This window comes from Cetorhinus maximus, chromosome 9 (assembly GCF_964194155.1).
Source record: "Cetorhinus maximus chromosome 9, sCetMax3.hap1.1, whole genome shotgun sequence".
NCBI lineage: Eukaryota > Metazoa > Chordata > Chondrichthyes > Lamniformes > Cetorhinidae > Cetorhinus > Cetorhinus maximus.
In genome coordinates, this window is record NC_135887.1 from 51,691,660 (window position 1) to 51,710,785 (window position 19,126).

At 46.9% G+C, this 19,126-nt stretch overlaps 1 protein-coding gene and 1 long non-coding RNA gene across 2 annotated transcripts in view; one reads left to right on the forward strand and one right to left on the reverse strand.

Moving 5' to 3' along the window:
- The window catches only part of LOC144684651 (uncharacterized), a 42,843-nt gene that overhangs the window by 20,626 nt on the left and 3,091 nt on the right, over positions 1–19,126 (reverse strand). Inside the window, exon 2 of the long non-coding RNA XR_013577535.1 lies at positions 17,271–17,476. This is a non-coding gene — a long non-coding RNA (uncharacterized LOC144684651). The remainder of the gene's footprint in view (positions 1–17,270; positions 17,477–19,126) is intronic.
- The window catches only part of ube2g1a (ubiquitin-conjugating enzyme E2G 1a (UBC7 homolog, yeast)), a 78,664-nt gene continuing 78,345 nt past the window's right edge, over positions 18,808–19,126 (forward strand). Inside the window, exon 1 of the mRNA XM_078548716.1 lies at positions 18,808–19,013. Coding sequence (XP_078404842.1) covers positions 18,818–19,013 — 196 coding nt within the window. The 5' untranslated portion in view covers positions 18,808–18,817. The remainder of the gene's footprint in view (positions 19,014–19,126) is intronic.

Below are 19,126 nucleotides of genomic sequence, written 5' to 3' on the forward strand. Positions count from 1 at the left end.
AACTGTTCCTTTGTTCATGTGCAGAGTGCATCAAGGAAAATTGCATCTCAGTGAGTGCCAGACCTGTGCAGTCTGATTTTCTGCTCTGTTGCCGGGTACGGTTCAAGCAAATTGTTCCCAAAATAAGCTGGTGCTACAGGTTCCAATGTTGCCATTGTTGTAGGTACTATCTGTCTCAAAGGGATAATTTGTTCTTGCTAAAAAAGATCTTTATTCTTGGCCTTTTAAATAAAAAATAAGTTTTCAGCCTTAGAGTGCTTGAACTCCTCTTCATCCACTGATGGAAGCTCTGTTTGGTACATAGGTTCTCACTTTTTGAGAGATGGCTTGTTTGGAACAGGAGGGAAGCAAATTATATTTAAGACAACCCACAAAAGAAACAAAGGGGGAGATGAGAAGAGTTTTTTTTTCTCACAGCGAGTTGTGATCTGGAATGCCCTGCCTGAAAGGGTGGGGGAAACAGACTCCATAGTAATTTCAAAAGGGAGTTGGATAAATATTGGAAAGGGAAAATTTTGCAGGGCTATAGGGACAGCTCAGGGGAATTGGAGCTAATTGGATAGCTCTTTCAATGAGTCAGCATAGGCATAATGGGCCGTATGGCTTCCTTCTATGTTATGGTTCTATGAACAAATGCAAGCCCCTTTGACAAATCCTGAAGATATTCACCTCACCCTCTGCAAAGCCTCCATCAATTGCTTCACTGGCAGAGGACAGGAATCCTTCTTCCATCTTCCTGTTAAGCAGTTTGCAATTCAACTGTCCTTTTTGTGATCTGGTGGAATTTACTTGGTGGGGGCACAGCCTGCCTACTTCCGTCCATCCATTCATCCCAAGGGATCGAAAACTGAGAGGGAGTGTGCAGGTGATTTCTCTATCAAGCCACCTGCTGGTGACATTGGGGTCACGGAAAATACAAACTTAATGTAAACATTAATAACCTTTTTTAGTTAAATAAATCACAAAAATGTGTTGCCACTTTTAAGAATTTCTGCTCTCCTGCGCAGTTTCTCTTGGTCCCATTACAAAAGGTGCTGAAGAGAAAAAGAGCAAAACGATGCAAAAAACCCCACATTTGTGCCTTTCCAAATTTTTTTGTGTGAATTAAGAGTCCTTACTGAAGCTTCCCACAACTACACCACTCTGCGGCTCATGGGAGTGCAGCAGATCTCAGGCTCCCACCCCACATACTGCAGCAGCATGCTTTAGTCTGCTCATAAATGCCTAAGGTATATACTTATCTTGGACAGTAGTGTTAAAAGGAGCTTAGTGAAACGGTCACCCATTAATGGCCCAATTTTATGGTCTGCTGATTTTACACAGGCCAAGATGAGTGCCGACCCCATGGTGTGTTGACAGTGTTATGTGTAAAACACTGTGTGTATTTATAAAAATATGACTCATAAAGGAAACAAATTTCTGTGAGCTCTTTAAAAATGGAAGGCATTAAAGTTGCTTTTATAACAAAACTGGTTTCTAGGATTGTATGGACTACAACCAGAGTGTGCGGGTGGCTGAGCTCACTGCACCACTATCACGCTGCATCTCAGAAAACTTCAGATCCAATTTATATCATTCTGATTTTAACTGTTTTTTCGAAACAGTTTGGGAAGAGCTGGTGAGTACTGATATTGACTGACTTTCCCTTACAGCTGAGGTCACAGAATCCACAATATCCTCAGAGGATTTGCAGACTGCAGTGTCTTGACTGCAGAAGCGTGTGTATCTATGTATTTGTGTGTGTGCGTGTATACCTGGATGTATGTTTCTGGATGTGTTGTGTTAGTCTGTATGTATATGTCAGGGTGACCAACTGTCCTGTATTTGATCCACCATCCCATGTCCCAAGTCAAATGCTGCTAGGATGCTGCTTTTCCCATTAGTCAGCCCTATAAATCTCAAGCATGCATATGACCCGCGCTCCTCCTACTTGCACACTCTCACAGCCCTGGCAGTCTTCACCCCCCACCCCGCTCTCACAGCCCTGACAGCCTTCACCCCTGCCCCGCTCTCACAGCCCTAGCAGCCTCCCCTCCCCCGCCCCACTCTCACAGCCCTGGCAGCCTTCACCCCCGCCCCGCTCTCACAGCCCTGGCAGCCTTCGCCCCCCCCACCCCGCTCTCACAGCCCTGGCAGCCTTCACCCCCCCGCCCCACTCTCACAGCCCTGGCAGCCTTCACCCCCCCGCCCCGCTCTCACAGCCCTGGCAGCCTTCACCTCCCACCCCGCTCTCACAGCCCTGGCAGCCTTCACCTCCCACCCCGCTCTCACAGCCCTGGCAGCCTTCACCCCCCCGCCCCGCTCTCACAGCCCTGGCAGCCTTCACCTCCCACCCCGCTCTCACAGCCCTGGCAGCCTCCCACCCCCCATCCCACTCTCAAAGCCCTGGCAGCCTTCACCTCCCACCCCTCTCTCACAGCCCTGGCAGCCTCCCCTCCCCCACTTTAACATACCCCCATGCCAGAGTGACCCTTAATCTTCTCCGCAAGAGTTGTTCACACTGGTATTTGTGTGTATTTGTACATACATTAAATGTATCTGTGTGTTGTGTGTATTTGTATGCACATGTATTCTGGGAAGAGAAGGGGAACTTCTGTTTTTGCAGCAAGAGTATCTTGAGTCACTGACACATCTGATTTTCCTCCCTTCCTGTTGGGAAGTGCGTCGCCTCTGCTTGGTAGCATTAAAACAGCTCAGGTCAGGTTAGGAGCTTGTAATGTGATACAATTATTATTATAATCCCTTCATAGAACACGGCAAATAAGAGCAGGACTAGGCCATTCAGCCCCTCGAGCCTGCTCCGCCATTGAACTAGATCAACTCATCTGGGCGGGGGGATGGAGGAGTGAGGGGGTTGGGGAGGGGAGGAGGGCGGTGGAGGAGGGGATGTGCAGGATGGGGGAGGGGAGGTTGGGGTGGGTGTGCGAAGGCTCCGGAGACGGTGCAGAGGGGATTTGTAGGAATTATACCAGAGCAGTAGGGTTGTGGCTATCAGAAAGGGATGAATGGGCTGGGTCTCTTTACTCTTGAAGGGAGATAGCTGAAGGGATGGCCTAATAGGGGGGCTTTTAAATGATGAAAGGTTATAATTGAGTAAACACAGATAGAGTGCTTCTAGTTGTGGGAAAGAGCAAATATAGATGCCATCAATATAAGACAGTCACCAAGAAATCCAATAGGGAATTCAGAAGAAACTTCTTTACCCAATGAATGGTGAGTATGTGGAATTTGCTATCACAGGAAGTAATTGAAGTGAATAGTATCGATGAGTTTAAGGGAAAGCTTGATAATCATATGGATGGAGAAGAGAATAGATAGATGGTTATGCTGGTAGTTAGATGAGGAAGGATGGGAGGAGGTTGACGTAGAGCATAAAAACCAGCATGGAAGGGTAAGGCCGAATGGCCTGTTTGTGAATTGTATATACTATCCAATTCCGTGTAACGTAAATGCCCCCAGCACCCTGAACAACCATCAAAAATCCCAATGAGCATTTACAGCCTTCCAATCTTTGCCCTCCAAGAAAGTAATAAATTCGGCTTGGTCACACAACTCATGGGCTGGATTTTATCAGGTGCCATGGTTCACATACCCCCCTTCCCAATCCCCAGCTAAAAAGATCCCAACGGCTGCTCGCAGCAATTTAACACACGGAGCAGCATCAATTGCTTTAAACCAAGGGTTCCACTCTTTTCTCATGAAGTCCCACCTTAGAGAACTACCAGTCAATCCGATGGCCTGGTCAGGTGAGTAGAAAACTGGCACATGGAATTCAGTCTGGGGATACACATTAAATGGTGAGATTCTGAGAAGTGCAGAGAAACAGAGAGACGTTGGAATACGAGGCTAAAACAGGCTATTCACTTGGTGCCATATTTGACTTGGAGATGAGTTTCCAACCACAAGTAACTAAGAGTGTCTATTTCCACCTCTGGAACATTGCTCAACTCTGCCCTGGTTCAGCTCAGCTCAGCTCAGCTGAAACGCTCATCCATGCCTTTTTTACCTCTAGACTTGCCTATTCCAACACACACCTGGCCAGCCTCCCTCACTCTACTCTCCATAAACTTAAGGCCATCTAAAACTCTGCTGCCTGTATTCTAACTCGCACCAAATCCCACACATCTATCATCCTGTGCTCGCTGAACTACATTGGCTCCCAATTGAGCAACATCTCAATTTTAAAATTCACATCCTTGTTTTCAAATCCGGTATTCTCCTCCAGCCCCACAACACTCTGAGATATTGGCCCTTCTCTAATTCTGCCCTCTTAAGCATCCCCATTTTAATGTCTTAAAGGAGGAAAGGGAGGTACAGAGGTGGAGAGATGTCAGGAGGGAATTCCAGAGCTTGAGGCCTAGACAGTTGAAGGCATGCCCACCAATTATGGGATGATTAAAATTGGGGATGCTAAAGAGGCCAGAAATGGAAGAGCACAGAGATCTAGAGGGATTATATGGCTGAAAGAAATTACAGAGATGGGGGCGACAAGGCCATAAAAGAATTCAAAAACAAGGATGAGAATTTAAAAATCGAGGTGTTGGTTAACCGGCAGCCAATGTAAGTCAGTGAGCACAGGGAAAATATATGAAGAGAATTGGTGTGAGTTAGGACACAGGTAGCAGAACTTTGGATGACCTCAAGTTTTCAGAGGTTGGAATGAGGAAATAAAAGCAAAAAACTGCAGATGCTGGAAATCCAAAACAAAAACAAAAATAAAAATACCTGGAAAAACTCAGCAGGTCTGACAGCATCTGCAGAGAGGAACACAGTCAACGCTTCGAGTCTGTATGACTCTTCTACAGAACGAGGAAGGCCAGCCAGGAGTGCATTGGAATAGGCAAGTCTAGAGGTAATAAAGAGCTGGATGCAATCTCATAAGGGTAAGCGGCTGTATATGTGGCGATAAAATTCTTCAGGCACGAACTTCAACTACATTGGCGCAGTTTGCCACAGCGGAACAGCTGGAGTACCACCAGTCACTTCCAGTGTGGCCTGTGAGGCCCACTCCATTGCGAAGGGCACCAGCATGGGGCTCCGCAGAGGGCACCAGAAGCCTGTGGAGGAGCACTATTCTAGCATCGCACGGCCCAACCTGCTGATATGAAACAAAAATAGAATTACCTGGAAAAACTCAGCAGGTCTGGCAGTATCGGTGGAGAAGAAAAGAGTCGACGTTTCGAGTCCAATGACCCTTCAGCAGAACTGAGTGAAGTTAGGAGAGGGGTGAAATATAAGCTGGTTTAAGGTGGGGGGCGGGGGGAGAAAAGTTGAGGGTGGGGTGGTTGTAGGGACAAGCAAGCAGTGATAGGAGCAGATAATCAAAAGATGTCACAGACAAAAGGATCAAAGAGGTGTTGAAGGTGGTGATATTATCTAAGAAAAGTGCTAATTAAGAATGGATGGCAGGACACTCAAGGTACAGCTCTAGTGGGGGTGGGGTGGAAAGACTGACAAGGTATTAGTTGTAGATTTTAAAATAATGGAAATAGGTGGGAAAAGAAAAATCTATATAAATTATTGAAAAAAACAAAAGGGAGGGGGAAGAAACGGGGTGGGGATGGGGGGAGGGAGTTTAAGATCTAAAGTTGTTGAATTCAATATTCAGCCCAGAAGGCTGTAAAGTGCCTAGTCGGAAGATGAGGTGCTCTTCCTCCAGTTTGCGTTGGGTTTCACTGGAACAATGCAGCAAGCCAAGGACAGACATGTGGGCAAGAGAGCAGGGTGGTATGTTAAAATGGCAAGCGACAGGGAGGTTTGGGTCTTTCTTGCGGACAGACCGCAGGTGTTCTGCAAAGCGGTCGCCCAGTTTGCGTTTGGTCTCTCCAATGTAGAGGAGACCACATTGGGAGCAACGAATGCAGTAGACTAAGTTAGGGGAAATGCAAGTGAAATGCTGCTTCACTTGAAAGGAGTGTTTGGGCCCTTGGACGGTGAGGAGAGAGGAAGTGAAGAGGCAGGTGTTGCATCTTCTGCGTGGGCATGGGGAGGTGCCATAGGTGGGGGTTGAGGAGTAGGGGGTGATGAAGGAGTGGTCCAGGGTCTCCCGGAGGGAACGATCCCTACGGAATGCTGCCAGGGGGGCTGAAGGGAAGATGTGTTTGGTGGTGGCATCATGCTGGAGTTGGCGGAAATGGCGGAGGATGATCCTTTGAATGCGGAGGCTGGTGGGGTGATAAGTGAGGACAAGGGGGACCCTATCATGTTTCTGGGAGGGAGGAGAAGGCGTGAGGGCGGATGCGCGGGAGATGGGCCGGACACGGTTGAGGGCCCTGTCAACGACCGTGCGTGGAAAACCTCGGTTAAGGAAGAAGGAGGACATGTCAGAGGGACTGTTTTTGAAGGTAGCGTCATCAGAACAGATGCGACGGAGGCGAAGGAACTGAGAGAATGGGATGGAGTCCTTACAGGAAGCGGGGTGTGAGGAGCTGTAGTCGAGGTAGCTGTGGGAGTCGGTAGGCTTGTAATGGATTTTGGTGGACAGTCTATCATCAGAAATTGAGACAGAGAGGTCAAGGAAGGGAAGAGAAGTGTCAGAGATGGACCATGTGAAAATGATAGAGGGGTGGAGATTGGAAGCAAAATTAATAAATTTTTCCAGGTCCCGACGAGAGCATGAAGCAGCACCGAAGTAATCATCGATGTACTGGAGAAAGAGTTGTGGGAGGGGGCCGGAGTAGGACTGGAACAAGGAATGTTCCACATACCCCATAAAGAGACAGGCAAAGCTGGGGCCCATGCGGGTACCCATAGCCACACCTTTTATTTGGAGGAAGTGAGAGGAGTTAAAGGAGAAATTGTTCAGTGTGAGAACAAGTTCAGCCAGACGGAGGAGAGTAGTGGTGGATGGGGATTGTTCGGGCCTCTGTTCAAGGAAGAAGCTAAGGGCCCTCAGACCATCCTGTTGGGGCTGGAGGTGTAGAGGGATTGGAAATCCATGGTGAAGAGGAAGCGGTTAGGGCCAGGGAACTGGAAATTGTTGATATGACACCACTATACCTAAATTGGACAAAGCAAATCCATGTAATGAATATGTATACCACTCTACTAACAGCAAGTGCCAAGCTGCAAGAGAGGCCAGGCACACACATGTCAGGTAAAGTAATATTTAAGAACTTCTGCTCACACCAGAATTTCTAGCCTCTGGCCTGTTTTTGTAATCACTGTATCTAAGTAACTCGACTAGTTAATTTTCTAGTCAATAGGGAGTGCCCCACCCCCCAATAGGATGTTGATGGTGGAAGGGAGTTCAGAAATGGTAATGCCATTGAATCACAAGGGGAAATGATTAGATTCTCTTAGTTGGAGGGGCTTACTGTCTGGCACTTGTGTCATGTGAATGATACTTGCCACAATCAGCCCAAGCCTGAGTTTGTCCAAGTCTTGCTGCTTGTGGGCACAGATTGTTTTAGTAATTTGGTGCAAAGCGGGAATTGAACTGGTAAGTCTTTCTTTTTAATTTCTCTTTAATTTTTGTAAGTTCAGTAGTCTAGTTAAAAGGTTGGTAAGGTAGCTGACTCAGCTGCCTGTGTGACAGTTAACTGTCAATCACCTGAAGCCTGATTAGGTGTTAATTACTATTTGAAGCTAAACTAGTGGTGAGTCACCTCAGCTCTATTTAAGAAAGGGACTATCTATAACACACTACAGTGTGCTTGCACACAAACAGGAGAGCGAGCACATCCTGAGTGGGTATTGGTAATTTGGTGCAAAGCGGGAATTCGGTGCATAGGGGACGAGGTGCTCTTTGCATTTTTTCCTTGCTATCCAACTTCTTAAATCTTCAGCATGGATCTTGCCCTGCTGCAGCAGTAGAGGCTACAAGGGAAAGGAATGACTGGTAAGTAGTGGACAAGGTATTTACTACTTTAATCGCTTATAGTTTAAGGTCTTTTTGTGGTTTATAGTTTGTATATTCTACAGTAACAAGGATCAGGAAAGAAGGGCCCTAGAGTAATTTACTTAAAAGATTTAATTTAAAGGGATAAGTCATGGCAGGAGCGCTGAATGCCGCGGTGTGCTCCTCGTGCTCCATGTGGGAAGCTGGGGACATTTCCAGTGCCCGGGATCAGCATGTGTGCAGGAAGTGTGTCCAGCTGAAGCTCCTGGAAGCTCGGGTTTCAGAGCTGGAACAGCGGCTGGGGACACTGTGGAGCATCCGCGAGTCTGAGAGCATCGTGGATAGCACGTTTAGAGAGGTGGTCACACCAAAGATGAAGGGACTTGAGGAAGGAAGGGAATGGGTGACCACCAGGCAGACCAAGAGAAACAGGCAGGTAGTTCAGGGGTCCCGCTCACAAATTGGTATTCCAATTTGGAGGCTGATGAGGGCACTGGTTCCTCCAGGGAGTGCGGACAGAGCCAAGCTTCTGGCACCACAAGCAGCCTGCTTATAGAGGAGGGGAGGAAGGGAGGAAGAGCAATAGAAATAGGGGATTCTATAGTCAGGGGAACAGGCACTACTGTGGCTGTCAATGTGACTCCAGGATGGTATGTTGCCTCCCTGGTGCCAAGGTCCAGGATGTCACTGAACTGCTGCAGGGCATCCTGAAGGGGGAGGGTGATGAGGCAGAGGTCATGGTACATGTTGGTACCAATGACATAGGTAGAATGAGGGATGAGGTCTTGCATCAAGAATTCAGGGAGTTAGGCAGTAGACTAAAAAGCAAGACCTCTCGGGTTGTAATCTTTGGATTACTCCCAGTGCCATGTGCTAGCGAGCTCAGAAATAGGAGAATAGCGCAGATGAATACATGGTTTAAGAGTTGGTGCAGGAGGGAAGGTTTTAGATTCCTGGATCACTGGGACCATTTCTGGGGAAGGTGGGACCTGTACAAGCGGGATGGTCTACAGCTGAACCAGAGTGGGACTAACATCCTTGCGGGTGAGTTGCTAGTGCTGTTGGGAGGAGTTTAAACTAATTCGGCAGGGGGAGGGGACACAGAATGTTAGCAGAATAGGAACACATCATAATACAGTAAAACAATCAAGTCAGAGGGAGTACAGCTGCATTAAGCTTCAAGGGAGTAAGGCAAGGCTGGATGGCCTCTATTTTAATGCCAGGAGTATTACAGGTAAAACGGATGAGTTAAGGGTGAGGATTGACACGTGGAATTGTGATATAGTAGCCATCACTGAAACGTGGTTGAGGGAAGGGCAGGATTGGCAGCTCAACATTCCGGGATATAGAATCTTCAGGTGAGACAGGGGAGGGGGTAAAAGAGGAGGAGGCGTTGCATTATTAGTTAAGGAATCAGTTACTGCAGTAAGGAGAGATGATATTTTGGAGGGGGCATCGAATGAAGCTTTGTGGGTAGAGCTTAGGAATAAAAAAGGGGCAGCCACATTGTTTGGTGTTTATTATAGACCCCCAGATAGTCAGCGGGAAATTGAGCAAATATGTGCACAATTTGTGGAGGTGTGTAAAAACAATAACAATAGGGTAATTATATTAGGTGATTTCAACTTTCCCAACATTAATTGGGATAGACATAGTGTTAAGGGCTTGGATGGAGTGGATTTCTTGAAATGTGTACAGGAGAACTTTTTAGGTCAATATGTAGAGGGTCCAACAAGGGATGGCACAGTGCTGGAGCTAATTCTGGGGAATGAAGCCGGACAGGTGGCTGAGGTGGTGGTAGGGGAGCATTTTAGCGATAGCGACCACAACATGGTACAGTTTAAAACAAAAACAGAAATACCTGGGAAAAACTCAGCAGGTCTGACAGCATCTGCGGAGAGGAATACAGTTAACGTTTCGAGTCTGAATGACTCTTCATCAGAACTAAGGAAAAGTTCTTAGTTCTGATGAAGAGTCTTTCGGACTCGAAATGTTAACTGTATTCCTCTCTGCAGATGCTGTCAGACCTGCTGAGTTTTTCCAGGTATTTTTGTTTTGGATTTCCAGCATCCACAGTTTTTTGCTTTTATCTATGGTACAGTTTAAGTTTGTTATGGACAAAGAAATCGACAAGTTGCAAAAAATGTTTTGGATTGGGTGAGAGTGGATTTTAGTAAAATAAGGCAGGATCTGGCCAAGGTAGACTGGGAACAGTTACTTGTGGGGAAATCTACAGAGGAGCAGTGAGGGGTGTACAAAAAGGAAATGGGGAGGGTACAGGCTCAACATGTTCCCTCTAGGGTGATAGGAAGGAGTAACAAGCCCAGAGAACCATGAATGACCAGAGATGTTCAGGTTACGATGAGAAGGAAAAGAGAGGCTTTTAGCAAGTACAAGGGAAGCAAATAAACAGAGGCATTAGTGGAGTACAGAAAGTGCAGGGTGGAGCTTAAGAAAGCAATTAGGGAGCAAAGAGGGGATATGAGAAAGCTCTGGCTGGTAAAAGTAGAGAAAATCCCAAGATATTTTACAAGTATATCAATGGGAAGAGGATAACAAGGGAAAGAGTAGGGCCCATAAGGGACCAAGGGGGCAATCTATGGGTGGAGCCAGAGGACATCGCTAGATGTTGAATGAATACTTCACATCCATCTTCACCCAAGAGAATGAGAATGAAGGTATCGAACTCGGGGAGAGAGACTGCGAGGTTCTTAAGCAAATTGATATAGGGAGTGACAAGGTATTGGAGGTGATGGTAGGCTTAAAAGTGGACAAATCTCCAGGTCCAGATGATTTGTGGCCCAGACTGCTGAGGGAAACAAGGGAGGAGATCGCAGGAGTTCTGACCCAAATTTTTAATACCTCTCTGGCCACGGGGGAAGGTGCCAGAGGACTGGAGAACAGCTAATGTGGTTCTGCTATTTAAGAAGGGTTGTAGAAATAAGTCAGGAAACTGCAGGCCAGTGAGTCTCACGTCAGTGGTAGGGAAACTATTGGAGAAAGTTCTGAAGGAGAGTATCTATCTCCACTTGGAGAGGCAAGGATAGCATGGCTTTGTCAGAGGGAGGTCATGCCTAACAAATTTGATTGAATTTTTTGAGGAGGTGTCCAGGTGTGTAGATGAGGGTAGTGCAGTTGATGTAGTTTATATGGATTTCAGCAAAGCCTTTGACAAGGTCCCACATGGGAGACTTATAAAGAAGGCAAATGCACATGGGATACAGGGTAATTTGATAAGGTGGATTCAAAATTGGCTTAGTTGTAGGAGGCAGAGGGTGATGACAGAAGGATGCTTTAGTGACTGGAAGCCAGTGTCCAGTGGCGTACCACAGGGATCTGTGCTTGGTCCCCTATTATTCGTAATTTAAATAAACGACATAGATGACTATATGGGGAGTAGGATTAGTAAGTTTGTGAATGACACAAAGATTGGCCGGGTGGTTAACAGTGAGGCTGAGTGTCTTGGGCTACAGGAAGATATAGACGGGATGGTCAAATGGGCAGATAAGTGGCAGATGGAATTTAACCCTGAAAAGTGTGACCCTTTGGAAGGGGTAATTTGACAAGGAAGTATTCAATGAACAGCATGACACTAGGAAGTTCTGAGGAACAAAGGGACCTTGGCGTGTGTCCATAGATCTCTGAAGGCATGGGGGCATGTTAGTGAGGTGGTGAAAAAGGCATATGGGACAATTGCCTTTATCAATCGAGGCATAGATTACAAAAGTAGGGAGGTCATGTTGGAGTTGTATAGAACCTTAGTGAGGCCACAGTTGGAGTACTGTGTGAAGTTCTGATCACCACATTATAAGAAGGATGTGATTCCACTGGAGGGGGTGCAGAGGAGATTCACCAGGATGTTGCCTGGGAGGAAACATTTAAGTTATGAAGAGAGGTTGGATAGACTTGGGTTGTTTTCGTTGGAGCAGAGAAGACTGAGGGGCGACCTGATCGAGGTGTACAAGATTGAGGGGCATGGACAGGGTGGATCGGGAGCAGCTGTTTCCCTTAGTTGAAGGGTCAGTCACAAGGGGGCACAAGTTCAAGGTGAGGGGCAGGAGGTTTAGGGGGGATGTGAGGAAAAACATTTTTACTCAGAGGGTGGTGACGGTCTGGAATGCACTGCGTGGGAGGGTGGTGGAGGTGGGTTGCCTCACATCCTTTTAAAAAGTACCTGGATGAGCACTTGGCACGTCATAACATTCAAGGCTATGGGCCAGGTGCTGGTAAATGGGATTAGGTAGGTAGGTCAGGTGTTTCTCATGTGTCGGTGCAGACTCGATGGGCCGAAGGGCCTCTTCTGCACTGTGATTCTGAGAGTTTCAAATGATACTGAATACTGTGTAATCATCAGCAAACATCCCCAATTTTGACCTTATGATGGAGGGAAGGTCATTGATGAAGCAGCTGAAGATGTTTGGGCATAGGATACTACCCTGAGGAACTCCTGCAGCAATGCTCAGAGGCTGAGATGATCCCTCTCCAAGAAACACAACCATCTTTATGCTAGGCATGACTCCAACTAGTGGAGAGCTTTCAATCAATTCTCATTGACTTTAATTCTACTAGAGCTCTTCGATGCCACAATCAGTCAAATGCTGCCTTGATGCAAAGGGCAATCACTCTTGCTTATGGGTCAGAGGATTTTGGGAAGAAGCCCCCCCTGGTGCCACATAATGGACTTGTGAGCAAAGTTAGAGCTCATGGAATAAAAGGCACAAAGCAACATGGATATGGAATTGGCTAAGTGACAGGAAACAGAGATGGGTGTTAATGGATGCTTTTAAGACTGGAGGAAGGTTTGTAGTGGAGTTCCCCAGGGGTCAGTGTTGGGACTCTTGCTCTCCCTGATAAATATTAATGACCTAGACCTTGATGTACGGAGCACAATTTCAAAATTTGCAGATGATATGAAACTTAGAAGCATTGTGAACTGTGAAGAGGATAGCATAGAACTTCAAAAGGATATAGACAAGTTGGTGGGATGGGTGGGTAAGAAGCAGATGAAGTTCAATGTAGAAAAGTGTGAGGTGATTTATTTTGGTAGGAAGAACACGGAGAGACAATATAAGATAAAGGGTACAATTCTAAAGGGAGTGCAGGGACCTGGGTGAAAGTGTGCATAGTTAATTGATGGAGGCAGGACGGGTTGACAGTGTGGTTAATAAAGCATACAGTATCCTGGACTTTATTAATAGGGGCACGGAGTACAAAGCAAGGAGGTTATGTTGATAAAAGAAAAACACTGCAGATGCTGGGAATTTGAAATAAAAGCAGAAAATGCTGGAAAAACTCAGCAGGTCTGACAGCATCTGTGGAGAGAGAAACAGAGTTGACGTTTTGAGTCCGTGTGCCTCTTCTTCGGAGCTAAAGAGAAGTATATGTGATGAAATTTATGCTGTTTAAGAGGGGTGGAGCAGGTAAAGCAGGATAGAAGGTCAGCGATAGGTGGGAGCTAAGGAGAGATTGACAAAGATGTCATGGACATGACAAAGGGAATGTTAATGGTAGTGGTGGAGACTAAAGAAGGTGCTGATAGTGGCATAAAGGTAAGAAAGCAGAATGTGTTAATAGCAGAACAAGGGTCAGCATTCTGAAAGAACAACATGGAACAAGTAACAGATAGCCCTTTTGGAGGGTGGGTAGGGGATGGGGTGGTGGTTGGGGTAAAAGGATAGAAAAGGAATTTAAAGAGGGGATAAAAAATGCATAAATATAAAAATAAGTGAATAAAAAATAAAAATAAATTTTAAAAAGGGATTAAAAAAGGTGGAGGAAAGAGATCATGGTCTGAAGCTGTTGAACTCAATGTTAAGTCTGGAAGTTTGTGAAGTGCCTAATTGGAAGATGAAGTGCTGTTCCTCCATTTTGCGTTGGGCTTTACTGGAACATTGAAGCAGGCCAAGGACGGACATGTGGGCATGAGAGCAGAACGGTGTGTTGAAATGCTTGCGGACTGACCGAAGGTGTTCTGCAAAGTGGTCACCCAGTCTGACTTTGCTCTCCCCCAGAGACCAAGGGGGAGACCTTGAGAGACCTCTGGAGGTCCCCAGCATCACAGATGCCAGTCTTCTGCCAATAGTGCAAAGACTATGGGGCCCTGACAATATTCCGAAAATAGTACTGAAGACTTGTGCTGCAGAACTTGCCACACCCCTAGCCAAGCTGTTCCAACACAGCTGCAACACTGGCATCTACCCAGCTATGTGGAAAATTGCCTAGCTATGTCCTGTACACAAAAAAATAGGACAAATCCAACCCGGCCAATTACAACCTCATCAGTCTACTCTCCATCATCAGTAAAGTAATGGAAGAGGTCATTAACAGTGCTATAAAGCGGCACTTGTTTAGCAATAACCTGCTCACTGACGCCCAGTTTGGGTTCTGCCAGGGCCACTCAGCTCCTGACTCCATTACAGCATTGGTTCAGACATGGACAAATGAGCTGAACTCCCGTGGTGAGGTGAGAGTGACTGCCCTTGACATCAAGGCCACATTTTACTGAGTGTGGCATCAAGGAGCCCAAGCAAAACTGGAGTCAATGGGAATGAGGGGGAAAACTCTCCGATGGTTGGAGTCATACCTAGCACAAAGGAAGATGGTTGTGGTTGTTGGAGGTCAGTCATCTCAGTTCCAGGACATCACTGCAGGAGTTCCTCAGCATAGTGCCCTCAGCCCAACCATCTTCAGCTACTTCAATGACCTTCCTTCCATCATAAGGTCAGAAACGGGGATGTTCGCTGATGATTGCACAATGTTCAGCACCATTTGCAACTCCTCAGGTACTGAAGCAGTCTATGTCCAAATGCAACAAAACCTGGACAATATCCAGGCTTGGACTGACAAGTGGCAAGTGACATTCGTGCCGCACATGTGTCAGGCAATGGCCATCTCCAACAAGAGAGAATCTAACCATCGCCCCTTGATGTTCAATTACACTATCATCACTGAATCCCCCACTATCAACATCCTGGGGGTTACCATTGACCAGAAACTGAACTGGACCAGCCATATAAATACTGTGACCACAAGAGCAAGTCAGAGGCCAGGAATCTTGCGACAAAGCCTGTCCACTAACTACAAGGCACAAATCAGGAGTGTGATGGAATACTCCCCACTTGTCTGGATGAGTGCAGCTCCCACAACACTCAACAAGCTTGACATCGTTCAGGAAAAAGCAGCCCGTTTGATTGGCACCCCATCCACCACCTTAAACATTCACTCCCTCCACCACCGATGCACAGTAGCAGCAGTGTGTACTATCCACAAGATGCACTGTAGCAACTCGCCAAGGCTCCTTAGACAGCACCTTCCAAACCCATGACCACTATCATCTAGAAGGATAAGGGCAGCAGATAGATGGGAATACCAACACTGGAAGTTCCCCTCCAAGTCACTCACCATCCTGACTTGGAAATATATCGCAGTTCCTTCACTGTCAATGGGTCAAAATCCTGAAACTTTCTTCCTAACAGCACTGTGGGTGTACCTACACCACATGGACTGCAGTGGTTCAAGAAGGCAGCTCACCGCCGCCATTTCAAGGGCAACTAGGGATGGGCAATAAATGCTGGCCCAGCCAGCGAAGCCCACATCCTGTGAATGAATAAAAATAAATGTAGAGGAGACCGCATTTGGGAGCAGCAAGTACTGTAGACCAAATTGAAGGAGGTGCAAGTGAAGCACTGGTTCACCTGAAAGGAGTGTTTGGGCTCTTGGTGAGGAGGGAGGAGGTAAAGGGGCAAGTGTTGCACCTTCTGCGATTGCATGGGAATGTGTCGTGGGAAGAGGATGAGGTGTTGGAGGAGTGGACCAGGGTGTCACAGAGGGAATGGTCCCTATGGAATTATGATTTGGGGGGGGTGGTGAAAGGAAGATGTGTTTGATGGTAGCATCATGCTGGAGTTGGCGGAAATGGGGGAGGATGATCCTTTGAATGCAGAGGTTGGTGGGGTGGAAAGTGAAGACAAGGGGGACCCTATCATGACGCTGAGAGGGAGGGGAATGGGTGAGGGCAGAGGTGCAGGAGATGCGACGGACAGAGTTGAGGGCCCTGTGAACTACAGTGGGGGGGGGTGGGAACTTCAGTGAAGGAAGACATGTCAGAACAGCCGTTTTGGAAGGCGGCATCATCAGAACAGATGCAACGGAGGCGAAGGAAATGAGAGAATGGGATGGAGTCCTTACAGGAAGCAGGGTGTGAGGAGCTGTAGCCGAGGTAACTGTGGGAGTTGGCGGGCTTGTAGTGAATATTGGCGGACAGTCTATCACCAGAAATGGAGACAGAGAGGTCAAGAATGGGAAGTGTCGGAGATGGACCATGTGAAGGTGATAGAGGAGTGGAAATTGGAAGCAAAACTGATCAATTTTCCCGGGTCCAGATAAGAACATGAAGTGGCACCGATGCAATCATCAATGTACTGAAAAAAGAGTTATAGGAGGGGGCCTGAGTAGGACTGAAACAAGGAATGTTCCACATACCCCATAAAGAGACAGGCATAACTGGAGCCCATGAAGGTACCCATAGCCACACCTTTTATTTGGAGGAAGTGAGACAATTTAAAGGAGAAATTGTTCAGCGAGAGAACAAGTTCAGCCAGGCGGAGGAGAGTGATGGTGGATTGGGATTGTTCAGGCCTCTGCTCAAGGAAGGTTATGTTTAACTTGTATAAAACATTGGCTTGGACCAACTGCAGTATTGTGTCCAGCTCTGGGTGTCACACTTTAGGGAGGATGTAAAGGCTTTGGGGAGGGTGCAGGATAGATTCACAAGAATGATTCCAGGGATGAGGAACTTCAGTTATGTAGATAGATTTTAGAGAAGTTGGGACTGTTTTCCTTGGAGAAGGTTGAGAGGTGATTTGATAGAGGGGTTCAAAATCATGAAGGGTCTGAACAGATAGGGAAAAACTGTTCCCATTGGTGGAAGGATCGAGAATGAGAAGACACAGATTTAAGGTAATTGGCAAAAGAAGCAATGGAGACATGGGGAGAAATTTTTTCACTCAGTGAGTGGTTAAGATCTGGAATGAGCTTCCTCAGTGTGGTGGAGGCAGGCTCAATCAAGGCTTTCAAGAAGGAATTGGATTATTATTTGAAAAGGAAGAATGTGCAGGGTTACGGGGAGAAGATGGGAGAATGCCATTAGGTGAATTCCTCATTCGAAGAGCTGGTGCAGACATGATGAACTGAATGGCCTTCTTCTGTGTTCAAACATTTCAGTCAGTGGTGGATCTATTCTAGTGGTTAGGCAGGGCACTAAGACCTTAAGGGTAGAGAGGTGCCCTGCCCCAACATTGCATCTCTACTAAACACAGTTTGCAGTTTAAATGAAACCTTCCAATATGCAAGCTTGCTGCCCTTTTTGCCATCAGTGTCTGCACTTCAAAAGTAATTCATTGTACCTGATGCATTTTAAGATGCCGCTTACTATTCTCCTATTACAAATAGGTTGCAGGCTTTTTTGCATCCTACTAATCCTTAGGAAGGAGAATAAGCAGAAAACACATTTCTAGATCTTCATTGATGCAATTTTAGTCCTAATGACTGTGAGGTGTAGAAGTGCTTCCTTTTCCCTTTCTGGTGCATCAATCTTTTACAGCTGGACTTACTACTGCAGCTTGCCCCCAACTGGCCCTGCAAAAGAAAATGCCACGTAAGGGTGTTGACAACAATGTTTGGGCATATTGGAGGAGGTTTCATCCCAAGAGTCCCTCACCTACCCCAAACTCTAGCCATGGGTCACCCGACATCAATCCCGACAGCACGTACCATCTTGCCAATTGGAAAGAAAACACAGATAAAAAAAACCAAAAAACTGCGGATGCTGGAAATCCAAAATAAAAAATATCTGGAAAAACTCAGCAGGTCTGGCAGCATCAGCGAAGAAGAGTACAGTTGACGTTTCGAGTCCTCATGACCCTTCAACAGAACTGAAATATTAACTCTGTTTCTCTTTCCACAGATGCTGCCAGACCTGCTGAGTTTTTCCAGGTATTTTTATTTTTTGTTTTGGAAAGAAAACAGGCTGTTCATCATTTGATTGTGCGGTTCTTGTCAATTTGGCTTTATGTCAAACGGCCTTTTTTGCCATCTCCAATATCTGTGTAATGAATAAATGAAAGTGTTCAAAGATTTCTTAATGAGCCTATAAATTATCTCCGAGGTCACTTGCAGCAGTGTCCTGCAGATTAATTCCTGCACGCTCCAGTAATGCCACCCCAGACTTTACAGCTGCAAACGCCAGTGTAAGCACTGTGGGGTTGAAGGGGACATTGCCCAGCAAAGTCATTTTTGAAATGAAAAAAAAGAAAAAAATGCTGTAAACACTGAGCAGGTCAGACAGCATCTGTGGAGAGAGAAACAGAGTTAATATTTCAGGATCTTTCATCAGAACAGGGGATGTGTGTTTTTGGGCAAAGGTTAGTCCCCTCACTAGGTAAGATGCCAATGTCCCTAATCAACTCGTTCCACCGTGTTGCCCCTGTTTGAAAGGCAGGGATAAAATACATGAAAATGAAGTGAATAATGTCACTTCGCCAACAAGATTTCACTGTTATGTAGTAGGCACGTGGAAAGATTTTCAGCTGTTAACAGTAATGTCACCGAGGTGTTAACATCCAAGAGCCTCTCAATGCATATTAATTGGAGGCGACATCGTATTTCTTCAACAGAGGCGCAAAAAAAACCTCGCTGCTGCACTTGGCAATTAATTTAGGAAACAAATTGCGCTACCAATCTGCAGAACGCTGTGCATTTCCGACCAAATTTGGGGAAGGAGGAGGAGCCGCTTCAACCACACTTGACGCACAAACCCCCCCCCCCCCCCCCCCTCGGGGGGGAGAGACGTCCGCCTGATTGACACGCAGGCTAGCCAACCAGGCGCCGAGAATCCAGCCCCACTGGCCTAAACCCATCAATCAGGATGTGAGGTGGATTGACGGTCATCAGGTTCGGTTGCACGGCGGGCAGGGCGGAATGCGCATGCGTGCGGAAGGCCGGCCTCTGAAAGTTGAGGAGAAAGCGAGCGGGGAGCTGGTGCGTGTCGGTGCCGATCGCCAGAGAGAAGGGGGGGAAGAGAGAGAGATAAACAACAACCGCCTTTGTGTGCTTCACGGCCCGTTGAACATGACAGAGCCGCAGTCGGCATTGTTACTCCGAAGGCAGCTGGCAGGTAAAAGGATATGATCAGGACGGGAGCCCTACCCCCCCCCCCCCCCGGTTATCCGCCACCGGGATCCTTCTTCCCCTCCCCCCTCGATGGCGGCGGTCGCTGCACAACCGGGC